The 22,514-nt window shown below is 45.0% G+C and overlaps 3 protein-coding genes across 5 annotated transcripts in view; 2 read left to right on the top strand and 1 right to left on the bottom strand.

Moving 5' to 3' along the window:
* Positions 1 to 5,637, bottom strand: part of MAK16 (MAK16 homolog) — a 16,663-nt gene extending 11,026 nt beyond the window's left edge. Inside the window, exons 1-6 of the mRNA XM_005563037.5 lie at positions 5,563 to 5,637; positions 2,096 to 2,145; positions 1,894 to 2,003; positions 1,726 to 1,790; positions 1,373 to 1,524; positions 270 to 324 (exon numbers count right to left, since the gene is read on the bottom strand). Of these exons, the coding sequence (XP_005563094.3) occupies positions 270 to 324; positions 1,373 to 1,524; positions 1,726 to 1,790; positions 1,894 to 2,003; positions 2,096 to 2,145; positions 5,563 to 5,577 (447 nt within the window). The 5' untranslated portion in view covers positions 5,578 to 5,637. The remainder of the gene's footprint in view (positions 1 to 269; positions 325 to 1,372; positions 1,525 to 1,725; positions 1,791 to 1,893; positions 2,004 to 2,095; positions 2,146 to 5,562) is intronic.
* Positions 1 to 15,131, top strand: part of TTI2 (TELO2 interacting protein 2) — a 37,212-nt gene extending 22,081 nt beyond the window's left edge. Inside the window, exons 7-8 of one of the 3 annotated variants that reach the window (XM_074000671.1) lie at positions 11,557 to 11,648; positions 14,405 to 15,009. In XM_074000671.1, the coding sequence (XP_073856772.1) occupies positions 11,557 to 11,610 (54 nt within the window). In that variant the 3' untranslated portion in view covers positions 11,611 to 11,648; positions 14,405 to 15,009. Of the gene's footprint in view, positions 1 to 4,834; positions 6,227 to 11,556; positions 11,649 to 14,404 lie in introns of those variants that run through there. The other 2 variants (XM_065519072.2, XM_015454662.4) reach the window with 2 other exon arrangements.
* A 1,753-nt stretch (positions 15,132 to 16,884) lies between these two features.
* Positions 16,885 to 22,514, top strand: part of FUT10 (fucosyltransferase 10) — a 113,527-nt gene continuing 107,897 nt past the window's right edge. Inside the window, exon 1 of the mRNA XM_005563034.4 lies at positions 16,885 to 16,938. The gene's annotated coding sequence lies outside the window, so the exon portion shown is untranslated. The remainder of the gene's footprint in view (positions 16,939 to 22,514) is intronic.

The following is a 22,514-nucleotide window of genomic DNA, read 5'->3' as shown; positions in this document are numbered from 1 at the left end:
AATTCTGAAATATTTGACCACAAGAATTTCAGACAAAGGAGTTGTGGATTCTTTCTGTTCTCCATTACATATATCCCCAAAGCACACATACTTTAACCTGTGCTGAAAATCATAATCTTAAAAATCAAACGTCTTAGGCAACTAATAGTTATCTATTAGTGAACCATTATCCAGGGCCTGAACAGTTTACACACATGATGGTGACTGAATCTATAAGAGCCCCTCAGAAAGAAAATGTAGAAGGTATGAATAGCACAACAATAAGTTACCTCTCTTCTTTTCTCCCTACGCTCCACCTTCTTACTCAAAGGAACAAGTTTCCTCCTAAGGGAAAGAAAATATATCAGAAAATCCACTGTCATGTGCTGTGTTCCTTTTAAAGAAGAGAAGAAAAAAGGACTGGAATTGGTGCTGTCGGTCTCAGCTCAATACAGCAAGATACACTAAATGCTTCTAGAAATTTAATGCTATAAAAAGTCACATATTTTTACATATATTTTAATCTGGCCATTTTTGTTTAGGCATTCTGGGATTCTCAGGGCATTCACCATGCTAAAATTAAGACTTCAGTGAACTAAGAAAAAAGAATTTTCTGTCGAAGTCTGACATCATCTTTAGCATTCTCTGTAGATCACAATCAAAAAGCATTAGGGCCTAACAGTCCTAGAGGAGGTATTCTGTTAATTCTGGGGATTTCATATCACTTTTAAAAATTAGTTTTCAGTGAATCCAGAGTAAAGTTCTTACAGTCCTATATATTCAATGTCTTAGATTATTTTCAAATGTCTAAAGTTAAGATTCCCTCAGGGGTCATAGAGGAAATTTTCTGAAGGCTAGGCATGGTAGCTCATGCCTGTAATCCCAGCACTCTGGGAGGCTGAGGCAGGCGGATCACTCGAGGTCAGGAAATCTAGACCAGCCTGGCCAACATGGTGAAACCCTGTCTCTACTAAAAATACAAAAAAAATTAGCCAGGCATGGTGGTCCATGCCTGTAATCCCAGCTACTCAGAAGGCTGAGGTGGGAGGATTGCTTCAACAGGGGAGGTGGAGGTTGCAGTGAGCTGAGATCAAGTCACCGCAAATTCCAGCCTGGGCAACAGAGTGAGACTCTGTCTCAAAAAAAAAAAAAAGAAAAGAAAATTTTCTGGAAGATTTTCAGACAAGGAGGGTGATAATCAAGTTGTATTCTACTGTTTTAAAAGTCCTGCCATATCAAAGGGCACACCTTTAGTCTAAAGTTTCTTCTTAGTACATAATAACAGACTCCACAAAGTTGAAATAGAAAGCCCCGAAGTTTCACAATTTCTCAACTTCAAAACAAGCTCCACGAAAAGATAGATTTAAAAATAGTGAAGGATCCAAATACTTACTGTCGCTTTAGTGTAAGTTTTCTAATTCGAATTAGGTATTGGGTGATCTTGGTGAATCTCTGCTTACATTTGTGTCGAATGAAACGGGGCCAGTAAATCAGATTTTCATCTATTTGCTCCAGTGCTTTCTCATAGTTTTTACTAAGCCGGACCTACCAAACAGAAAAAGGAACTTTGAAGGGCAAGCGTAAATGATTCATTAGGTTTTCACTGTCAGTGACACCTATGGCCTAATGAGGATGGCCCCAAAAGTTTAATCTAGATATGGTCATGGAATTGGGCATCATGGTGGTCAAGCCTGTGGCATTGAGGCTCTTGATCAGTGGTCACTGTAGCTTTGTTGTAAGGCTTACCCGTTCCCAAAGACGCCGAGGAAAAGCTGCTCGTTCTATAACCTTCATATATAAGTAGCACTGTCCTGAGGATAAAGTAAAATAGCTTTAGTGTTATTTACAGAAACTAAAGAACATCCCTATAAAAGCTGTGGGCAGTTCTTCTAGAAGTTAAAACTGGGGAGTTACCTTTCTCTTCTTTAATAGTGGCATACTGACTATTTGCCAGGGGACAGGATGACCGATTACACAGTCCAGTCAGGCTATATTCATTTCGGCAGAAGCTCTGAGTCTTGGTTCTAGAATGGGAGAAAAGAAACAAAGATTATAAAATGGGTTACCAAAAAGGCAACTGAAGGAATCTTCGATCAAGTTGTAAATCCAGACTCACCTTATTTTGAAGGAACAAAATTGCTTGTTTCCTAGTGTATCCCAGATAACCTGCAAGACAAAGTAAAAGCCCATTTCAAATCCTCTGCCCCAAGAGATACTATATTAACTCAAGAAGGCAATGCCCAAGGACAGGAATGAGAGGAAGAAATGTTTTGTAAAATAGCCTGACTTGTTTACTTTTTAAAATACAAACAGCAAGGCCAGGCACAGTGGCTCACGCCTGTAATCCCAGCACTTTGGGAGGCTGAGGCAGGTGGATCACCTGAGGTCAGGAGTTTGAGACCAGCCTGATTAACATGGAGAAACCCTGTCTCTACTAAAAATACAAAATTAGCTGGGCATGGTGGCGTATGCCTATAATCCCAGCTACTTGGGAGGCTGCGGCAGGAGAATCACTTGAACCCAGGAGGCGGAGGTTGCAGTAAGCCAAGATTGTGCCATTGCACTCCAGCCTGGGCAACAAGAGTGAAACTCCATCTGAAAAAAAAAAAAACCCGGCTGGGCGCGGTGGCTCACGCCTGTAATCCCTGCATTTTGGGAGGCCAAGGCAGGCAGATCACGAGGTCAGGAGATCGACACCATCCTGGTTAACATGGTGAAACCCCATCTCTACTAAAAATACAAAAAATTAGCCGGCATAGTGGCGGGCGCCTGTGGTCCCAGCTTCTCGGGAGGCTGAGGCAGGAAGGAGAATAGTGTGAACCTAGGAGGCAGAGCTTGCAGTGAGCAGAGATTGTACCACTGCACTCCAGCCTGGGCGACAGCAAGACTCCATTTCACCAAAAAAAAAAAAAAAAAACCCAGCAGATTCTAATAGAAAAGCTAAATACGGATCAGCAATAATCATAACTCCATTACCCAGAGATAAAATTTCATTACAATTTTGTAAATATTTTTCCAGTTTTTTTTTGGACATGCTCTGTGAGATCACATTATATATACTTAATAACTTTCCTTTTTTACTTATGTTCATTATCCATTATTAAAGGCTTCATGGGCCAGGCGCGGTGACTCACACCTGTAATCCCAGCACTTTGGGTACCAAGGCAGGCAGATCACTTAAGGTCGGGAGTTTGAGGCCAGCCTGGCCAACATGGTGAAACCCCATCTCTATTAATACAAAAATTGGTCGGGTGTGGTGGCAGGTGCCTGTAATCCCTGCTACTTGGGAGGCTGAGGCAGGAGAATCGCTTGAACCCAGGAGGCAGAGGTTGCAGTGAGCTGGGATCACGCCACTGCACTCCAGCCTGGGCGACAGAGTAAGAATCCATCTCAAAAAAAAAAAAAGGCTTCAAGGTATTAGATTTTTAGATATACATACCACATACCATAATTTCATCTCATTGAGGGCAAAGAAAACTATCTACTGCTATCCTCCTATAACTAATGTGCTCTTTATTCATTCAGCATTATATACTTAATTTATGTAAGGCACTGATCTCTCCAAGTCCTGACACACAGTAGCCACTTAAATTTACTGAATGAAAGAAAAGTTTTGTCTATATAGTTAGGGGGAAAGATATGTAAACAAAGTATCACAAAATAGCAGGTCTAAAGACCACATAGCATGCATAAGAGTATGACAGCCTTTGAGTGCACTGCTTTGAGGAACTGGGGAAAAAAAGCTTTACCACTATTAAAGGAAAAATATGAAGAGGGCAAAAGAATAAAACACACTTTGAGAATCTTATAGGTGTGTCTGGTGGGCGATGATAGGAAACAGGTAAGAAGAATAAGGGAGCTCTTTTAGACTTGTGGCTTTAAGTGTCATCTCTGATACTTAAATAAATGGATGACTCCCAAATTGTTATTTCCTGACTTGTTTCGTGAGCACCAGATTTGTATATGACATCTCCACTTCAATATCTAAAAGGCAACATAAATATTAACATATCCACATGAAATTCTCAATTCCACATCCCTCATAAGAACAGTCTTCCCTAGAGTTCCCCCACTTCAATAAATAAAATCACCATTGAACTGTGTATTTATATCCCAAATCCTTTGATTTCTTCCTTTTCTTCTTCACTTAATCCATCACCAAAGTCTTGTCAGTTATACTGACGTAACAGGTCTCAAATTCATCAATTTCTTTTCATCTCCACCATTAAATTACTACCTTAGGCGAAGCTACTTTAGTTTTTTAAAAAATTTTACTTTAGAGACAGGGTCTCTCTGTCACCCAGGCTGGAGTGCAGTGGCGCCATCATAGCTCACTGCAGCCTCGGACTCTTGGGCTCAAGTAGTCCTGTCTCAGCCTTCGAAATAACTGGGACCTCAGGCGAGCACCACCACGCCCGGCTAATTTTTTATTTTTTGTAGAGATGGAGTCTCACTTTGTTGCCTAGGCTGGAATCGAACTCCAGGCCTCAAGCAATCCTCTAGCCCTAGCCTCTCAAAGTGTTGGAATTACAGGCATGAGCCACTGCATCTGGCTCGAAGCAACCTTCCTCATACCCTAGTCTCCCTGCTTTCATTTTTTCTCTCCAAAAGTCCTTCACGCAGCAACCAGACAATTTTTCACAAACATAGATCATTAAAAGGCCTAAAAACACTTCCTACAACACTCTACATGACCTCTCCCTGGCAAGCATATCTAATTTCATTACCTCTCTTACATGTCACTTTGATGACCCTTATATTCATTCTCTCATATCTTCAACTCTTTGTACTTCACTGTTCCTACTGCCTGCTTTTTCCTCAGCTCCTCAGTGACTGGCTGCTTCTTATCTTTCAGATCTCAACTCAAACATCTTCCGTTCAGAGAAACCTTCCCTGAGTACCCCTATCTGAAGAGTCCTTCATCATCCCTGGTCTTTCTTAGTACGATTATACAGTATAATTGTTAATTTATTTATTCACTTGTTTACTGTGTCTCCCCCACCAGTGTTCCAGGAGAGGTGGGGCATTTTTTCTGGTTAACCAAATCCTCAATAATTACCACAATGCCTGGCACACTGTAAGCACTTATTTCTCCAACAAAAAACTCAATGAATGAATCTAGGATACTTCCGAAATTACGACTTAGGCAGAAGTAGAGCAAATGGAAAGAAAAGCCTAACACAGGAAACGCAGGTGGAAGAGTAGCGCGCGCATGGATGAGAAGGACGCTTAAACTTGGAGTCAACTTCGCCAAATCCCCTGCAGCCCCCGACCCCAAGTCCGGAGCTGACAGCTGACAGCATGGCGCGACGTCCCGCATTGGTAGGCACGAAAGACGGGACACATCGACCCTATGGGATGAGGTGACGGAGTCCTGTGCTCACAACCCGGCCGGGGCAGCGGGCAGGAGACCCCTGCCAGACACGCGTGAGAACCCATGTTGGAAAATCGGGGTTCGGGAAGCCTCACATCCAGAGCGGCACGAGGCAACAGGCCCGTTGCGTCGGCGTTTTCTAAGTGTCCGAAAATGGGCAAAATTCCCTGCGCAAACCCGGAGTGACAGAACAACGGTAAGACACTCACATCATCCGACTGCATGGTGTCCGCGGCTCAGCGTGCAACTTCCGGCCGGATCGCGGGCGCAGACATGCTTCTTCCGGGAAACCACTTCCGGAACGCCCAGCCTCACCTATCTCGAGAAACGCTGAGACTCTCGGTGTTGCGAAACGTCCCCTGGCAGTCTCGCCGCCGCGCGCGCCACCGCGTTTCCACCACGCTGGCGTCTGCGCGCGTCCGCAACGCTGGGGCTTGTTCGCTGGCGCCGCCTGGAGCTGGGAACCCGGTTGCACCCCAGTGCTATCTGCGGGAGGCAGGACGCGCGTTGGCGGCCGAATCCTGGAGCGCGGGGACCGCAGGGGTCGCCCGTGCTTCCTTAGGGCCCTGTTTGCGACCGTTCATGAGGATGGGACCTCTCCCTGCCGGGCCTCCCCTCTGCTGGGAGAAGGCTGGGGAAAGGTGCGGGCGGCGCGGCGGGGCTGGGTCCCCGCTCTTACGAGTCCCCCGGCCTCAGCTCGCAGCCAGGCCCCGGCCCTGCCCCGCAGATGCTGCCTTGGCCACTACACACGCCCATGTTGGGTGCGGCACCGGGTGCTGACTTCAGAAACTTAGAACTTGAATTCCCCCTGTTTTGAGAAACCACTGACCAGATGGAAAGAGCGTTCCAATAATAAACACCTGTGTCTTCTCATTGCCTATTTGAGACAACAAAATGCTGTGGCAACATCAGGAAGTTACTCCATATGGTCTAAAAAAGGGAGGCATAAGTAATCCCCTCCGTGTTTTGCATATAATCAATAAATAGGCTGGGCTTAGTGGCTCTCGCCTGTAGTCAGCATTTTGGGAAGCTGAGGCAGGTGGATCACCCGAGGTCAGGAGTTCAAGACCAGCCTGGCCAACATGGTGAAACCCCATCTCTATTAAAAGTACAAAAATTAACCAGCATGGTGGCGGGCGCCTGTAGTCCCAGCTACTTGGGAGGCTGAGGCAGGAGATTCACTTGAACCTGGGAGGAAGAGGTTACAGTGAGCTGAGATCAAGCTGCTGCACTTAAGCCTGGGCAACAGAGCAAGAATCAGTCTCAAAAAATACATGAACAAATAACGATAAAAATGGGCAACCGGCAGCCCTCGGTGCCTCTCTGCCTATGGAGTAGCCACTCTTTCATTCCTTTACTTTCTTAATAAGCTTGCTTTCACTTCATGGACTCATCTCACCTCAAAGTCTTTTTTCCTTCCCCTTCCCCTGCCCCTGCCCCTGCCCCTGCCCATGCCCCTTCCCTTTCCTTCCCTTTCCGAGTCTCGCGCTGTCGCCCAGGCTGGAGTGCAGTGGGGTGATCTTGGCTCAGTGCAAGCTCCGCCTCCCAGGTTCACGCCATTCTCTTGCCTCAGCCTCCTCGAGTAGCTGGGACTACAGGCGCCCGCCACCACGCCCGGCTAATTTTTTGTTGTTGTTGTTGTTGTTGGTTTTTTTTTTTTTTTTTTTTTTTTTTTTTTTTAGTAGAGACGGGGTTTCACCGTGTTAGCCAGGATGGTCTCGATCTCCTCACCTCGTGAACCGCCTGCCTGGGCCTCCCAAAGTGCTGGGATTACAGGCGTGAGCCACCGCACCCAGCCTCAAATTCTTTCTTGCTTAAGATCCAAGAACCCTCTCTTGGATCTGGATGGGGTCCCCTTTCCAGTAACAAGACCATTTTAATAACAAAAGTGTAAGAAGGACACAGTCTGCTAAAACAGAATCTTAAATAATGTAATCATGGCAGTGACTTTCCATAGACTTTGCCTTATGCTATCGGTTAGATCAAATCACAGGTGCCACGCTCACTGGAGGGGAGGAAAAGATACAAAACATGAACACCAGGGAGTGGACTCATTGGGGTCACCCCAGGGATACCCTGGATTTGACTGCAACTGAAATACATGAGAAATTTGATATAAAGTTTAAAAGCATTTATCATGATGTTATGTAGTATTTAGTGAGGCAGAGCTTGCAGTGAGCTGAGATCCTGCCGTTGCACTCCTGCCTGGATGACAGAGCGAGACTCTGTCTCAAAAAAAAAAAAAAAAAAAAGGTAATTTGCAGTTCAAAAGAAGAACGAAAGAAAATTTAGCCGGGCGCGGTGGTTCACGCCTGTAATCCCAGCACTTTGGGAGGCTGAGGTGGGTGGATCACGAGGTCAGGAGTTCAAAACCACCCTGGCCAAGATGGTGAAACCCTGGCTCTACTAAAAATACAAAAATTAGCCGGGTGTGGTGGCGGATGCCTGTTATCCCAACTACTTGGGAGGCTGAGGCAGAGAATTGCCTGAACCCAGGAGGCGGAGGTTGCAGTGAGCTGAGATCACACCACTGCACTCCACCCTGGGCGACACAGTGAGACTCGGTCTCAGAAAAAAAAAAAAGAAAGAAAAAAAAGAAAATTTAATGCTATTTCAGCATTCTCTATACATACCCGTATTCTCCTCTGTTACCATAGTGCACTATGCATTCCTCACTAGTGTTCTATTATTGTTGTTGGTTTATTATCTCTTAGGCCTTGAGCTTGTCTGTTTTTTTGTTTTTTTGTTTTTTTTGAGACAGAGTCTCACTTTGTTGCCCAGGCTGGAGTGCAGTGGTGCTATCTCAGCTAATTTCAACCCCCACCTGCTGGGTTCCAGCTATTCTCTTGCCTCAGCTTCCTGAGCAGCTGGGATTACAGGTGCGTTCCACTATGCCCAGCTAATATTTGCATTTTCAGTAGAGATGGGGTTTCACCATGTTGACCAGGCTGGTCTCGAACTCTTGACCTCAGGTGATCCGTCCGCCTTGGCCTTCCAAAGTGCTGCGATTACAGGTGTGAGAGCCCAAGCTGGGCCAACCTTGAGCTTTTCAAGATTAGGAATGATGTCTTTTCATTTCTTTATCCACAATCTCCTGTACAGTTCCTGGTACATAGTAAATTCGCAATAAATTAGTTGTTAGGTCTCTATTTACTTATTTATTTAGAGACAGGGTCTCCGTTGTCTTACCTTCCAGGCCTCTGCCACCTTCAGTCACTCCCACTAGCAACTTTCCCAGAGCTGACCCTGGGCAGAATCAGGTTTCCTATGAAGTGTACACATACACACACACACACATACTCGCGAAACCCTGAAGTGTGGAAGGTAGCTTATTGGAGGATTAAACCTAATAAAGTTGCTCATCTGTAAAGCCTGTGTGTTTGCTTGTATACAATCAGAAGAATAAACCATTCAAGGAGAAGAAAAATAGGTAGTTTTTTGTTGTTGTTTTAGCAGAACCACAGAGCTCACCAAGAGGAAGAGATGGGAGGCTAATGAATTTAGACCCTCTCTCTATAAATCTTGCCAGGCACTGTGGCTCACGTCTGTAATCCCAGCACTTTGGGAGGCCGAGGCAGGTAGATCACCTGAGGTCAGAAGTTCGAGACCAGCCTGGCCAACATGGCAAAACCCCGTCTCTAGTTAAAAAAAAAAAAAAAACAAAAACCAAAAACCTGGGCCTGGTGATGGGCGCCTGTAATCCCAGCTACTTGGGAGGCTAAGGCAGGAGAATTGCCTGAACTCAGGAGGCAGAGCTTGCAGTGAGCCCAGATCGTGCCACTGCCCTCCAGCCTGGGTGACAGAGCGAGACTCTATCTCATAAAACAACAACAACAGCAGCAACAACAACAACAAAAACCCTGTCTCTGTAAATGTAATGACTAGCTGGAAGAAATGGGAGTCATTATCAGAGGTCTAGCATCTCTTTATTTTGTTTTTTCTTTCTTTTTTTTCTTTATTAACTTTCAGGGTTCTTTTGGTCTAGCATCTCTTTATTAAAGTGCTTTTTAGGTTGCCAGAATAATAATCGAGCAGCTAGAACTGCAAAGGAGGAAAGGAAAGAAAATTGTTGGAGCTGAATGATCTTGATTTCAACACAATGATCGTAAGTCCTATGGAGAGGAGTAGGAGGAAGATAAGTTGGTTAATGAGTACAAAAATACACTTAGATAGAAGGATAAAGTCTGGTATTTGATAACACAGTAGGGAAATTATAGTTAACAATAACTTATTGCATATTTCAAAATAGCTAGAAGAGAAGAATTAGAATGTTTCCAACACAAAGAAAAGATAAATGTTTGAAGTGATGGATACCTCTATTACCCTAATTTCATCATTACACATTGTATACATGTATCAAAATATTACATGTACCCCCAAAATATATGTAACTATGATATATCAATTTAAAAACACAAATAAATTAAATGTAAACAATAACTTTTTTTTTGGAGGCCTATGGGGAGGGTAATTTCTGCAGCCTCCTCTCTTGCCAATGAGCTCGATCATTCAGAGTTTTGCAGCGGTGAATGAAGCATGTTTTACCTGCCTCTCCATGAATATTCCTTAAGCGATTCAATATTTGCTTTTGCTCATAAAAAAGATGCAACGGGGAATATCTGCTGCTATTTGTTTTATATTTGCTTCACATCTTGTTCACAGGTGAAGAAATACTGAGATGAAAGGGGATGAAAGATGAGGACTCTCAGACCCTGGGGTAGAGCATATTTGTGATTCTTTGTTCATTAGATGACTGTATGTTTATCACAGAACGTAGACCAGGATGTGGAAAAAAGTAAACTAGCATTTTACATACCACATCTTCCCTCCTTTATCTACTTCATCTATCTTTTTATTCCATGTTAGAAGGGAAATATTTGGCTGGGCGCAGTGGCTCATGCCTGTAATCCCAGCACTTTGGGAGGCCAAGGTGGGCAGATCACTTGAGGTCAAGAGTTCGAGGCCAGCCTGGCCAACATGGTGAAACCCCGTCTCTACTAAAAATACAAAAATTGGTTGGGCGTGGTGGCAGGCACTTGTAATCCCAGCTACTCAGGAGGCTGAGACAGGAGAATTGTTTGAACCCGGGAGGTGGCGGTTGCAATGAGCCGAGATTGCGCCACTGCATTCCAGGTTGGGTGACAGAGCAAGACTCCCGTCTAAAAAAAAAAAAAAAAAGGAAATAGGAAAGAGGTAATGAGAAAACAATCTAGAAGAATGACTTTCTTTCTTTCTTTCTTTTTTTTGAGACAGAGTTTCGCTCTGTTGCCCAGGCTGGAGTGCAGTGGCGCGATCTTGGCTCACTGCAAGCTCCACCTCCTGGGTTCACGCCATTCTCCTGCCTCAGCCTCCCGAGCAGCTGGGATTACAGGCGCCCACCACACGCCTGGCTAATTTTTTGTATTTTTAGTAGAGACGGGGTTTCACCATGTTAGCCAAGATGGTCTCGATCTCCTGACCTCGTGATCCGCCCACCTCGGTCTCCCAAAGTGCTGGGATTACAGGCGTGAGCCACCGCGCCCAGCCGAGGAATGACTTTCAAACTTGGTTATGTTCAAACATCAGAAACAAATTGTGAACTGATTAACAATACAGATTTCATTGATAACATCAGAAATGCTGTGTCAGAAACTCAAGGAGTAGAGCTCCTAGATGATTCACATATTAGATAGTGCCAGACACATTAGCAGTACAAGAACTTGTATTTGAGAAGCAGTGCTCTGAAACAGTTTGTACCCTCTTAGAAACAGGGGGAATGCAAGAACTGAAGCTGCCTATGGAAAGTCAGCAGGCTCCTTCTTTACGTATTTTCTTTTCTTTCTTTTTTTTTTTTTTTTTTTGAGACAGAGTCTTACTCTATCACCCAGAGTGGAGTGCAGTGGCGCTATCTCAGCTCACTGCAACCTCCACCTCCCTCCTAGGTTCAAGTGATTCTCCTGCCTCAGCCTCCTGAGTAGCTGGGACTACAGGCATGCACCACCACACCTGGCTAATTTTTTAATTTTTTAGTAGAGATGGGTTTTTGCCATGTTGGCCAGGCTGATCTCGAACTCCTAACCTCAAATAATCTGCCCGCTTTGGCCTCCCAGAGTGCTGGGAGTCACCATGCCCAATTGAAGGAGCAGATTTTACAGGTGGTGAGGGTTGAATTTTGGACATGTTATTTTACTTTTTTAAAGACAGGATCTTGTTCTGTTTCCCAGGCTGGAGGATACAATCATAGCTCATTGCAGCCTCAAACACCTGGGCTCAAGTGATCCTCCTGCCTCAGCCTTCTAAGTAGCTGGGACTACAGGTGAGTAGCACCATGCCCAGTACATTTTTAAACTTTTCTGTAGAGACAGGGTCTTGCTACGTGGCCTAGGCTGTTCTCAAACTCCTGGGCTCAAATAGTCCTCTGGCCTCAACCTCTGAAAGTGCTAGGATTATAGGCGTGAGCCACCATGTCCAGCCTGAACGCATTGATTTTCATTTGCTCACTAGACATTCAGAGTTGTTAGTACTCAGCAGTAAGCACACAGCAGTCACTGCTCCATGAAATACTGAAATTCCACCTGGCAAATGTTGTCATGTCCCTCTTCTCCAGGGACAGGGAACATTCTGTGATTAGGGCCCAGTTTTGCTTTCTAGGAATGGCTCCCTGACACCCGGTTCACCAAAGCTCTTGGATTGATTCTCTGAAGCACCGGTTTTTTCCGTTATGCCTTGTGGATTCTTAGGAAGAAATGACTCCTGTTGGCAGCTGAGTGCCCTTCTCAGTCTGTATCTTGCTCACAGAACCTTGGGGGCTCAGAAATTTTTTTTTTTTTTTTTTTGAGAGAGGGTCTCACTCTGTCACCCAGGCTAGACTACAGTGGTGCAGTCTTAGCTCACTGCAACCTCTGCCTCCCGGGTTCAAGCAGTCCTCATGCCTCAGCCTCCCACGTAACTGGGATTACGAGCATGTGCCACCACACCCAGCTAATTTTTGTATTTTTGGTAGATATGGAGTTTCACCATGTTAGCCAGGCTTGTCTCGAACTCCTGACCTCAAACAACCCGCCCACTTCAGCCTCCTAAAGTGCTGGGATTACAGGTGTGAGCCACTGTGCCTGGTCAAAACACGTTCGCTATGTAAAACTTTTGAAACTTCGTGAACTTTCTATGTTGAGTCTGGTTTCAGTCTACTCCACTGGTCAAAAGCTATATTACATCATTTTTCTTCAGACAAATTTCTTTCCAGACTTGATTGCGATTACTTTGAGTGTAACCGGCAGCTAACAGAAGACATTTTTATGATTCTTTTTTTTTTTTGAGATGGAGTCTTGCTCTGTCGCCCAGGCTGGAGTGCAGTGGCACGATCTCAGCTCACTGCAAGCTCCGCCTCGCGGGTTTACGCCATTCTCCTGCCTCAGCCTCCAGAGTAGCTGGGACTACAGGTGCCCGCCACCTCGCCCGGCTAGTTTTTTGTATTTTTTAGTAGAGGCGGGGTTTCACCGTGTTAGCCAGGATGGTCTCGATCTTCTGACCTCATGATCCGCCCGTCTTGGCCTCCCAAAGTGCTGGGATTACAGGCATGAGCCACCGCGCCCGGCCAACATTTTTATGATTCTTATTGGCTCTTTTGTTTAACTGAAAAGATCCATCAGTACCAACTTAACTCTTTTAGAGGTCTTAACAAAAGATCTTCCAGCCTCATCTTGAGGATCTTTTACTGGCTGGGGAGGTTGGAGACAAGAACAGTCTACTCAATTTTAATCTCTTGATAGTTCCTCTAAATTCTGTACAGCAGCCCTTTCCCCTTACTTCTCTTATTTCTTTCTGGCAGTCCTTACAATATGCAGCTAACAGACACCACCAACTAACACATTTAGCATTCTGCCTGGAAATCATTTTACCAAGGCCTACACATTAAGTATGTTTTATATCTTGTGAGTTGTTATAGGTAATAGTTTTACCAAGTATTTTGCTGCTACCTAACATGTCATCATTTTTCCAGTTTGCTATAGCAGTTTTCTTAGCACCTTAAGAAAACCCTCAAATTTTAAATTCATTTTGGAGTAAAACAGGCTCTTTGCTATTTACAAGATTACTTCTGAGTTGCAAAAATTCTCTGTCCATGTTTTTCCCTTTATTACCATGTTTTTCTCCTGTATTTCCCCCACTCAATCTTGGGTGCCACAATCCGACAGACAGCATGGCACTTTTTTTTTTCTTTTTGCATCTGTAATGGAAACAGACTGTTTTCTGCTGCGTGGCAGCAGACAGTAAGTGCATCCGATCTGTCAAACACAAGCATGCTTCTTGCTTTTTCACTGTTGCCCAGCACTTGCTCCCTAAACCAATGCCACATATTTTAGGCTTTTGTTAAACAGCATCCCATTTCTAGATGGCAATTTCTTTTTTTGTTTGTTTGTTTTTTGTTTGAGATGGAGTCTTGCTCTGTCACCAGGCTGGAGTGCAGTGGCATGATCTCGGCTCATTGCAATCTCCGCCTCCCAGGTTCAAGTGATTCTCTTGACTCAGCCTCCTGAATAGCTGGGATTACAGGTGCACACCACCACACACAGATAATTTTTGTATTTTTAGTAGAGATGGGGTTTCACCATGTTGGCCAGAATGGTCTCCATCTCCTTACCTCGTGATCTGCTCACCTCCCAAAGGCATGAGACACTGCATCTGGCCATAGATGCCAATTTCTGTATCAGTTAGCTACTGCTGTATAACACATGCTTCTGAAACTCAGTGGCTTAAACAGTAAGCGTTTATTAGTGTTTGTGTTTCTATGAGTCAGGTGGGTAGTCTGCTGACTTGGGCTTGCTCACATATCTGCGGTCATCTGGTGGCGTATCTTACAGGCAGGAACCACCACACCCGGCCGAGTTTTCTTCTTTGATCTATGTGCTATAAAGAAGTGTGTTGTTTTTATGTCCATGTATCTGGAGATTTTCCAGTTATCATTTAGTTACTGGTTTCTGGTTTAATTCCTTTGTGGTCTGATAGCATGCTTTGTATGATGACCATTCTTTGAAATTTGTTGAGGTGTGTGCCTTTTTTTTTTTTTTTTTTCAGATTGAGTTTCGCTCTTGTCGCCCAGGCTGGAGTGCAATGGCACGATCTTGGCTCACTGCAACCTCCTCCTCCCAGGTTCAAGCGATTCTCCTGCCTCAGCCTCCCAAGTAGCTGGGATTATAGGTGCCCACCAGTATGTCTGGCTAACTTTTTTGCATTTTTGGTAGAGACGGGATTTCTCCATGTTGGTCAGGCTGGTCTTGCACTCCCAACCTCAGGTGATCCGCCCTCCTTGGCCTCCCAAAGTGCTGAGATTACAGGCATAAGCCACTGTGCCCGGCCGAGGTGTGTTTTATGGCCCAGTATACATGCTTTTTGATGTTCATATATAGGTATGTGTATTAGGCCAATACCTAGGAATTTCTGGGTCATAACATGTATATTCAGCTCTACTAAAGATGAACAGACGATTTTCCAAAGTGGCTGTCACAAATGCACCCCCAACAATAGTGCATAACAGTTCTATGTGCTTCACGGCTTTGTCCTTGTGTTGTCTTGTCAGTTTTAAAACCTGTAGCCATTTTAGTGGATGTGTAGTATATATCATCATCGTGTTCATTTGCATTTCCTTAATGACTAAAAACATTAAGCATCTTTTCACGTACTGCCTGGCTATTTGGATTCCTCTTTGGTGAAGTGCTGTACTTAGTGATTGTTTTTCTTTCTTATTGCTTTTAGGAGTTCTTGTTATATTCTAAATTCATTGTTAGATAAAATATATCAAAAATACCTTCTCTCATTCTGTAGATCATTTTTCATTCTTTTTCTTTCTTGAGACAGGATCTAACCCTGTCGCCCAGGCTGGATTGCAGTAGCACAATCCTGACTCACTGCAGCCTTGACCTCCCAGGCTCAAACAATCCTCCTACCTCAGTCTCCTGAGTAGCTGAAACCACAGGAGTGCACCACCACACCTGGCTAATTTAAAAAATTTTTTTTGTAGAGACAGGGTCTCCCTATGTTGTCCAGGCTAGTCTCCAACTCCTGGGCTCAAGTGATCCTCCCACTTCAGCCTACCAAAGTGCTGAGTGGGTGTGAGCCACTGCACCCATTTCTTACTTTCCTAATGGTGTCTTTTGATGAACAGAGTTTCTTACTTTTAATCATATCTAATTTATCAATCTTTTCTGTGTGTTTGATGTTTTTTAGACGTGGACACCATTATTATCAACCTGTTTTTATAGAAAAGTTGAGTTGCTTGGCACTGGAGCTCTGCAGGGTCTGGACCAGGGGGAGGCAGGCCTGAAACAGCAAATCACCCTCAGGCTTCTGCAGTGCACCCAGCACCGCAGGACACCCAGAGTCAGCGCCTCCTCAGATTTTGAGCCCTAATGCCTCACTTGCCTCGCCCTAGACCCAGCCCTCCCAAAGTGTTGAATTACCTCCTTAGGTTTATTACTTCCTAGACTAGGGCAAAATAGAAGTCAATTAGCTTTCCTTTACCAGTGTCTAGTCCGTTTGGGCTACTATCACAACATACCTTAGTTTGGGTAACGCATAAACAACAGAACGCCATTGCTCCCAGTCTGGAGGCTGGGAAGTCCAAGATCAATGCCCCGGCAGATTCTTCATCCATTAGCGTCTGTGCCTCATACTAGGGATATGTGTTCTTACACGGCAGAAGCTCTCTCTGGTCTCTTTGATAAAGACACAGTACATTTGTAAATTTATAAAGGCTACAAAGGCACGAAATTAACATATGAATTTGGGGCGGAGCACAAACATTTACACCATAGCAACCAGTACAATCAAACTAAATGATCGTCCTGTTCCGTCTACCAAATACTGCCAGAAATGGTGCCCAGCCTTAGAAAACATGTAAAGCTCTTGATATTCTTGAATACGTAACTTTCACCTTTTTAAAAATTATTATTTTATTTATTTTTGTAGACAGTCTTGCTCTGTTGCCCAGGCCGGAGTGCAGTAGCTTGATCTCGGTTAACTGCAGCCTTTACCTCCTGGGTTCAAGAGATCCTCCCACCTCAGGCTCCCACTAGCTGGGACTACAGGCACGGGCCACCACAATGGCTAACTTTTGTATTTTTTGTAGAGACAGGGTCCCGCTATGTTGCTCAGGCTAGTCTCGAACTCCTGGGCTCAAGCTATCCGCCCGCCTCGGCCTCCCAAAGTGCTGGGATTACATGTGTGAGCCTGGCCTGAATAGGTGACTTTGAGTGCGCTCCAGTCCCAGTCCAGTTGGAGAAACGGAAAGTTTCCCTGTCTTGAAGAAGAGGGCCCCCGCAGCCTTCCCGAGAACTTTCCATAGGGCCTTGGCCTCAGGCGGACTGTGAACCACGATCACCAGCAGGGGGCGGCCCAGTGTTCTTAGAACCCGGGTCCCACGAGCTTGTGAACAGGGCACGAGTGAAAACCCGGATCCAGGTGCTTCCGCCGGAACGTGCCCGAGCTCGCCCGCGCGGCTGCCTCCGCCGCTCCTGATCGGCTCTCCGGGTCTTCCCGGGGCCCAGGCTGGGGCTCATAGGGAGAAAGGAAGCGGCGCTGCGGTCCGCGGGGCGAGCCCTGCTCCGCGCGAGGTGAGTGCGAGCGCCGCATCTCCCCCAGCCGCGGCAGTCGCTTGGTGGGAGCAGGGGCTTGATGCTGAGACACGGAAAGACGCTTTTCCGGTCCCACGGAAGCTGGGACACTACCTCCGGGAGGTCACAGCCTAAGGAAACTCCCTCTCTGTGCAGAGCAGGGGGTGCGTGTAAGAGACGGAGTGGTGTATGCAAAATAATCCAAGTCTGTTTTGGGGACTTAGTGGTGCATAGGCAGAGCCACTGCCTGAGATTGAAGCCTGATCCACCAGGCGGGAGGCGGGTGCCGGGCCGGAGCCTCCGCTGGAGCCCGGAGGAGGAGCGCGGGGTCCCGACGCCTCCCCGCCTGCCGCGATTGGCCTCCTTCCCAGGCCCGCGGCCGTCCATTCCAGAACCTAATCTGCCTTTGCGGGGCGCAAATTGCCTTGTTCTCCCCCAGGTCTTCCTAGAGAATCACTTGTTGCAGGAATGTTGTGTTGAAGTCGTAGCAACTGTGACTTTTTAGTTGCAGAGAGCACGGTGTATTTAATGGAGAAAATGCCCCGGGAAAGCACCGGCAACTGCAGGCCTGGGTTATCCCATTTGCAAGCCATGTGTTAAGTGTTTTGCTCCCGATTAGTACCCTTAGAACAGAGCTCATTTTGTGTAAACTATAGAAATAACCATGCTGTGATTTTATGACATTTTTCTGGGGATTTTTAAATGATTTTTTAAAATAAAGCAGACGTCACACAAAATGACTTTTTCTTAACACCACGGCCCCAACGGTCTGTCCCCTGCCCCCTGCTACAGCTCCCTGCAATGATAGTTTTATGTGTTTTATGCATGAAATGACTTGAATTGTTACTTTCATTTGTGGAATGCATGCAGCTCTGGCTGGCCACAGTTTTGAATAAGGCAAGTTGGCTTTAAGGACTTTATTCCCTTTGTACATCCTTCTTTCCAATGAGACACTCAGGAAACTCAACGACCAATCTTGGGATTGTTAGTAACGTCACACTACAACTAGGGCAGGATTTCTCCCTCGTCTGCCGTAGTCTCAAATGGAGGCCTTTCAGGCATTGAATAAGCAGCTCAGCTCTTTGAACACTGAAGTTTCACAGTCTCCAATCTAGCAGCACTGTAGTCTGTTTTAAAAAAACTTTCTTCTGAGTAAGGAGAAGCCGGAGACAGTGGTTAGCCTCGGGTGATCATTCAGGTCTGTTCCAATTTTGAAACTGTTGTGATAACTCTTGCTCGCTTCCTGCTAGATGGCAGTGTGTAACAATGAATTAAAAACACGAATTTCATTCTTACTGTGTTATTGCTTGTCTTTTATTCTTCAATAAGAAGAAAAGTAGGTTTTCAAGTTTTATCGTACAAATAATATTTTTGAAAAATTCAAAACTAGGGTTAACTTCAGGAAGTTAAAAGAATATAGCTTGGAAAAACAATAATGTTATTTATAGATGTAGAAATATTCTTCAGTAGGCAGACATTTCCAACCCATATTTAAATGCTTTAAACTTCGGAATGTAAAGAGTTGATTTCAGTAAGATATTGAATATCTAATTCAATTACCAGCTTTCTACAATGAACATTTGTTATAGTGTTTCTGAACATGGGTTTTTGAAAATTTTTTTAAAGTTAAGTTTGTCTTTACTTACAATGTCTTTCAGATTTTTTTTTTTTTTGAGACAGAGTCTCGCTCTGTCACCCAGGCTGGAGTGCAATGGCCGGATCTCAGCTCACTGCAAGCTCCGCCTCCCGGGTTCACGCCATTCTCCTGCCTCAGCCTACCAAGTAGCTGAGACTACAGGCGCCCGCCACCACGCCCGGCTAATTTTTTTTGTATTTTAGTAGAGACGGGGTTTCACCATGTTAGCCAGGATGGTCTCGATCTCCTGACCTTGTGATCCGCCCGTCTCGGCCTCCCAAAGTGCTGGGATTACAGGCTTGAGCCACTGCGCCCGGCCTTGTCTTTCAGATTTTTTTCTTTGAGAATGAAATTGGAGTTTTCAAAAGATTATATTAAATTACCAACAAGGAAAATGAAGATAAAGTAATCCTAGACATGTTATATACATTTTAAAAAATATTTCCAGAAATCTTTATGATGACTCATGTTGTCTGGATTACGGTCTCTTGATTAATCCTTTATGGAGAGTTTTTACTCGTGGATATAATTTATGGGATGAGAGAGCTTAATTTTGGGATGGAACCTCAGAAGATCATTTGGTCCAGAAATGTTGTGTTGAAGTTGTAGCAACTGTGACTTTCTAGTTGTAGAGCGCACGGTGTATTTAATGGAGAAAATGCCCTGGGAAAGCACCGGCTTTCTTTAGTCATTTAGATTTGTCTAAATTTGTCTAGATTAAAGATTTGTCTTTAGTCATGTGAAATATTAGCTACATTTTATCAGTGTTACTGAACCAGCTCCTCGTTCATGATTATATAAATGATAAAAGCAGATCGGGGATTTTATTTGTTTTTTCTAGTCTGCAGTTATTCAATATTTATTAATTTATATTTTTTTCTGGAGATGAGGGATTTTAATTCGGGTATCCTGCCTGGTAGGAAAATTGCGACAGAGTAACCTAAAAGCCCTTCTTGGAGGAAGACTACTTACTAATAAGACCTCATAGGAAAAACAAAGGCGAAAAAGAATCCCTGCTCTTGAAGAATTGCCTTGGTTCTTACTGTGATACATAAACTTCACAGTCTTGTGCTGCCACCCCACTTTTAATTTTTTTATTTTTGAGACGGAGTCTAGCTCTGCCACCCAGGCTGGAGTGCAGTGGCACTATCACAGCTCACTGCAGCCTTGACCTCCAGGGCTCAAGGGATCCTCCTGTTCAGCCTCCCAGTAGCTGGGACTAGGACTACAGGTGCATACCAGCATGCCCAGCTAAGGTTGTTTTTTTCTTTTTTTCTTTTTGTAAAGATGGGTTCTTGCCGTGTTGCTCAGGCTGGTCTTGAATTCCTGGGCTCGAGTGGTCCACCCACCTCAGCATCTCAGAGTGCTGGGATTACAGGCATGAGCCACGACACTAAGCTTTGCCTTTTAAAAATCTGTGCTTCTTGCTGGGCACCGTGGCTCATGCCTGTAATCCTAGCACTTTGGGAGGCCAAGGCAAGTGGATCATGAGGTCAGGAGGTCGAGACCATTCTGGCCAACATGGTGAAACGCTGTCTCTACTAAAAATAAAAAAAATTAGCTGGGTGTGGAGGCGCACACCTGTAATCCCAGCTACTTGGGAGGCTGAGGCACGAGAATCGCTTGAACCTGGGAGGCAGAGATTGTGGTGAGCCGAGATCGCGCCATTGTACTCCAGCCTGGGGACAGAGCGAGACTCTGTCTCAAAAAAAATAAGTAAAAAATCTGTGCTTCTAATTGAGGCATTGCATCAGTCTGTTTATCTGGCTCTCTGTCTCTTTCGGATTTGTTTTTAGTTTCTACATCAAATAGATCCACTGAATACTCACTCTTGTGAGGTTGTATGATCAACACTGCATAATTTAAGCAGTTTAGTATATGTCTGGAATTTAAGGATTGAGGAATGACATTTCCTTCATTTCTGCAATAGAAGTGCAGAGGTGTCTGGCTACACCTTCTCTTTCCCCATTAATCTCCAGTCTTGATTCACATGACTGCCAGTGTGCCTTTCTCCCTTACTGTTCTCTACTGGTCTCGCCTGAAGTTTCTGCTAGGATGAAGAGGATGACTTTCCCACATAGAAATCTGCAATCCAGAGCATGCTTTATATAAAAATAAATGCTCAGCAAAATATGAAGTCCACTGAAAAAGAGTGAGGAACACATTAACACAAGTTTTTGTTTTGTTTTGTTTTTGAGACAGAGTTTTGCTCTTGTTGCCCAGGCTGGAGTGCAATGGTGTCATCTTGGCTCACTGTAACCTCCGCCTCCTGGGTTCAAGCGATGCTCCTGCCTCAGCCTCCTGACTAGCTGGGATTACAGGCATGCGCCACCACACCCGGCTAATTTTTGTAGTTCTAGTAGAAACAGGGTTTCACCATGTTGACCAGGCTGGTCTTGAACTCCTGACCTTAAGTGATCCACCTGCCTCAGCCTCCCAAAGTGCTGGGATTACAGGCATGAGCCACGGGCCTGGCCATTAACAGAAGTCTTGTTAAAGAAAATTGAGTAAAAATGGAAACTGTGGAGGTATTACACCATGTTCATCAGATGCCCAAGGAATAATCACAGGCACTACGGAAGTCTGCAAATTAACAAAATAGGCCAACTTTTAAATGTTCATCAGTGGCTTTTTATGCATCTGATAAAGCAGCTTTAGAAAGTTTACTAAAATCCCCCAGCTTCCTGTGTTCTCTTCATTGTCCTGATGGAAACAAGCATGTGATGATATGAATCTATAAACTGATTTGTTAGCTGGGTGCAGTGGCTCACACCTGTAATCCTAGCACTTTGGGAGGTTGAGGTGGGCAGATTGCTTGAGCTCAGGAGTTTGAGACCAGCCTGGCCAACATGGTGAAATCCTGCCTCTACGAAAAAAAAAAAAAAAAATTAGCTGGGTGTGGTGGCACATGCTTATGGTCCAGGTACTCTGGAAGTCGAGTGGGCGAATCACTTGAGCCTGGGAATTTGAGGCTACAGCGAGCCAAGATTGTACCACTGCAGCCAGCCTAGGTGACAGAGGAGACCCTGTCTCAAAAACAAAACAAAGAAACAAAAACTGACTTGGTGTTGGGAGGGGTAATGCCTCCCAAAGGAGGTAGCCTTGAAAGTCTTGCAGAATGGCTAGCACAGTGAAAAAGGTGGAAGGGCTTCCAGATAGGCACAAGACCACAGAGTGGGAAGCCGCGTTCCAGGATACCAGGAACAGAGTCCTTATGCTGCGAACCAGGAAAGGAAGCCACAGAGGTAGGGCATGGCCCACATTGTGTTTTCTGTTTTTTTGTTTTGTTTTGTTTGAGATGGAGTCTTGCTCTGTTACCCAGGCTGGAGTCCAGTGGCGTGATCTTGGCTCACTGCAACCTCTGCATCCTGGGTTCAGAGGTTTCCTGCCTCTGCTTTCCTGCCTCTGCTTTCCTGCCTCAGCCTCCACAGTAGCTAGGACTGTAGGCACACACCACCACACCCAGCTAATTTTTGTATTTTTAGTAGAGATGGAGTTTTACCACGTTAGCCAGGCTTGTCTCCAACTCCTGGCCTCAAGAAATCCACCTTCCTTGGCTTCCCAAAGTGCTGGGATTACAGGCATGCGCCACTGCATCCGGCCTCACATTAATAAGTGGCGCTTTAGTGTGAATAGTTTAAATTTGATAATTAGATACATTTCTTCTAAAAACTCTCCGTGGTATAACCTCTAGCTTATTAACCCCATTAACCCCCCAATTACCAGAACAGAAATGGGCAAAGGAGTCTTCCCAGAGCTCCCTGCCTTCTGCCTCGCCTCTCCTGCAAGTAGGGAGAGGTAGGAGGAGGAGGGGCACACAAACTACCAGGTTCTTCTACTTCTTTTCTTTTCTTTTTTTTTTTTTTTGAGACACGGTCTCACGCTGTTGTCCAGGCTGGAGTGCAGTGGTGCAATCTCAACTCACTGCATCATCTGCCTC

The sequence above is a fragment of the Macaca fascicularis genome, chromosome 8, assembly GCF_037993035.2.
Source record: "Macaca fascicularis isolate 582-1 chromosome 8, T2T-MFA8v1.1".
Taxonomy (NCBI): domain Eukaryota; kingdom Metazoa; phylum Chordata; class Mammalia; order Primates; family Cercopithecidae; genus Macaca; species Macaca fascicularis.
This window is presented reverse-complemented; position numbering and strand designations above follow the sequence as displayed.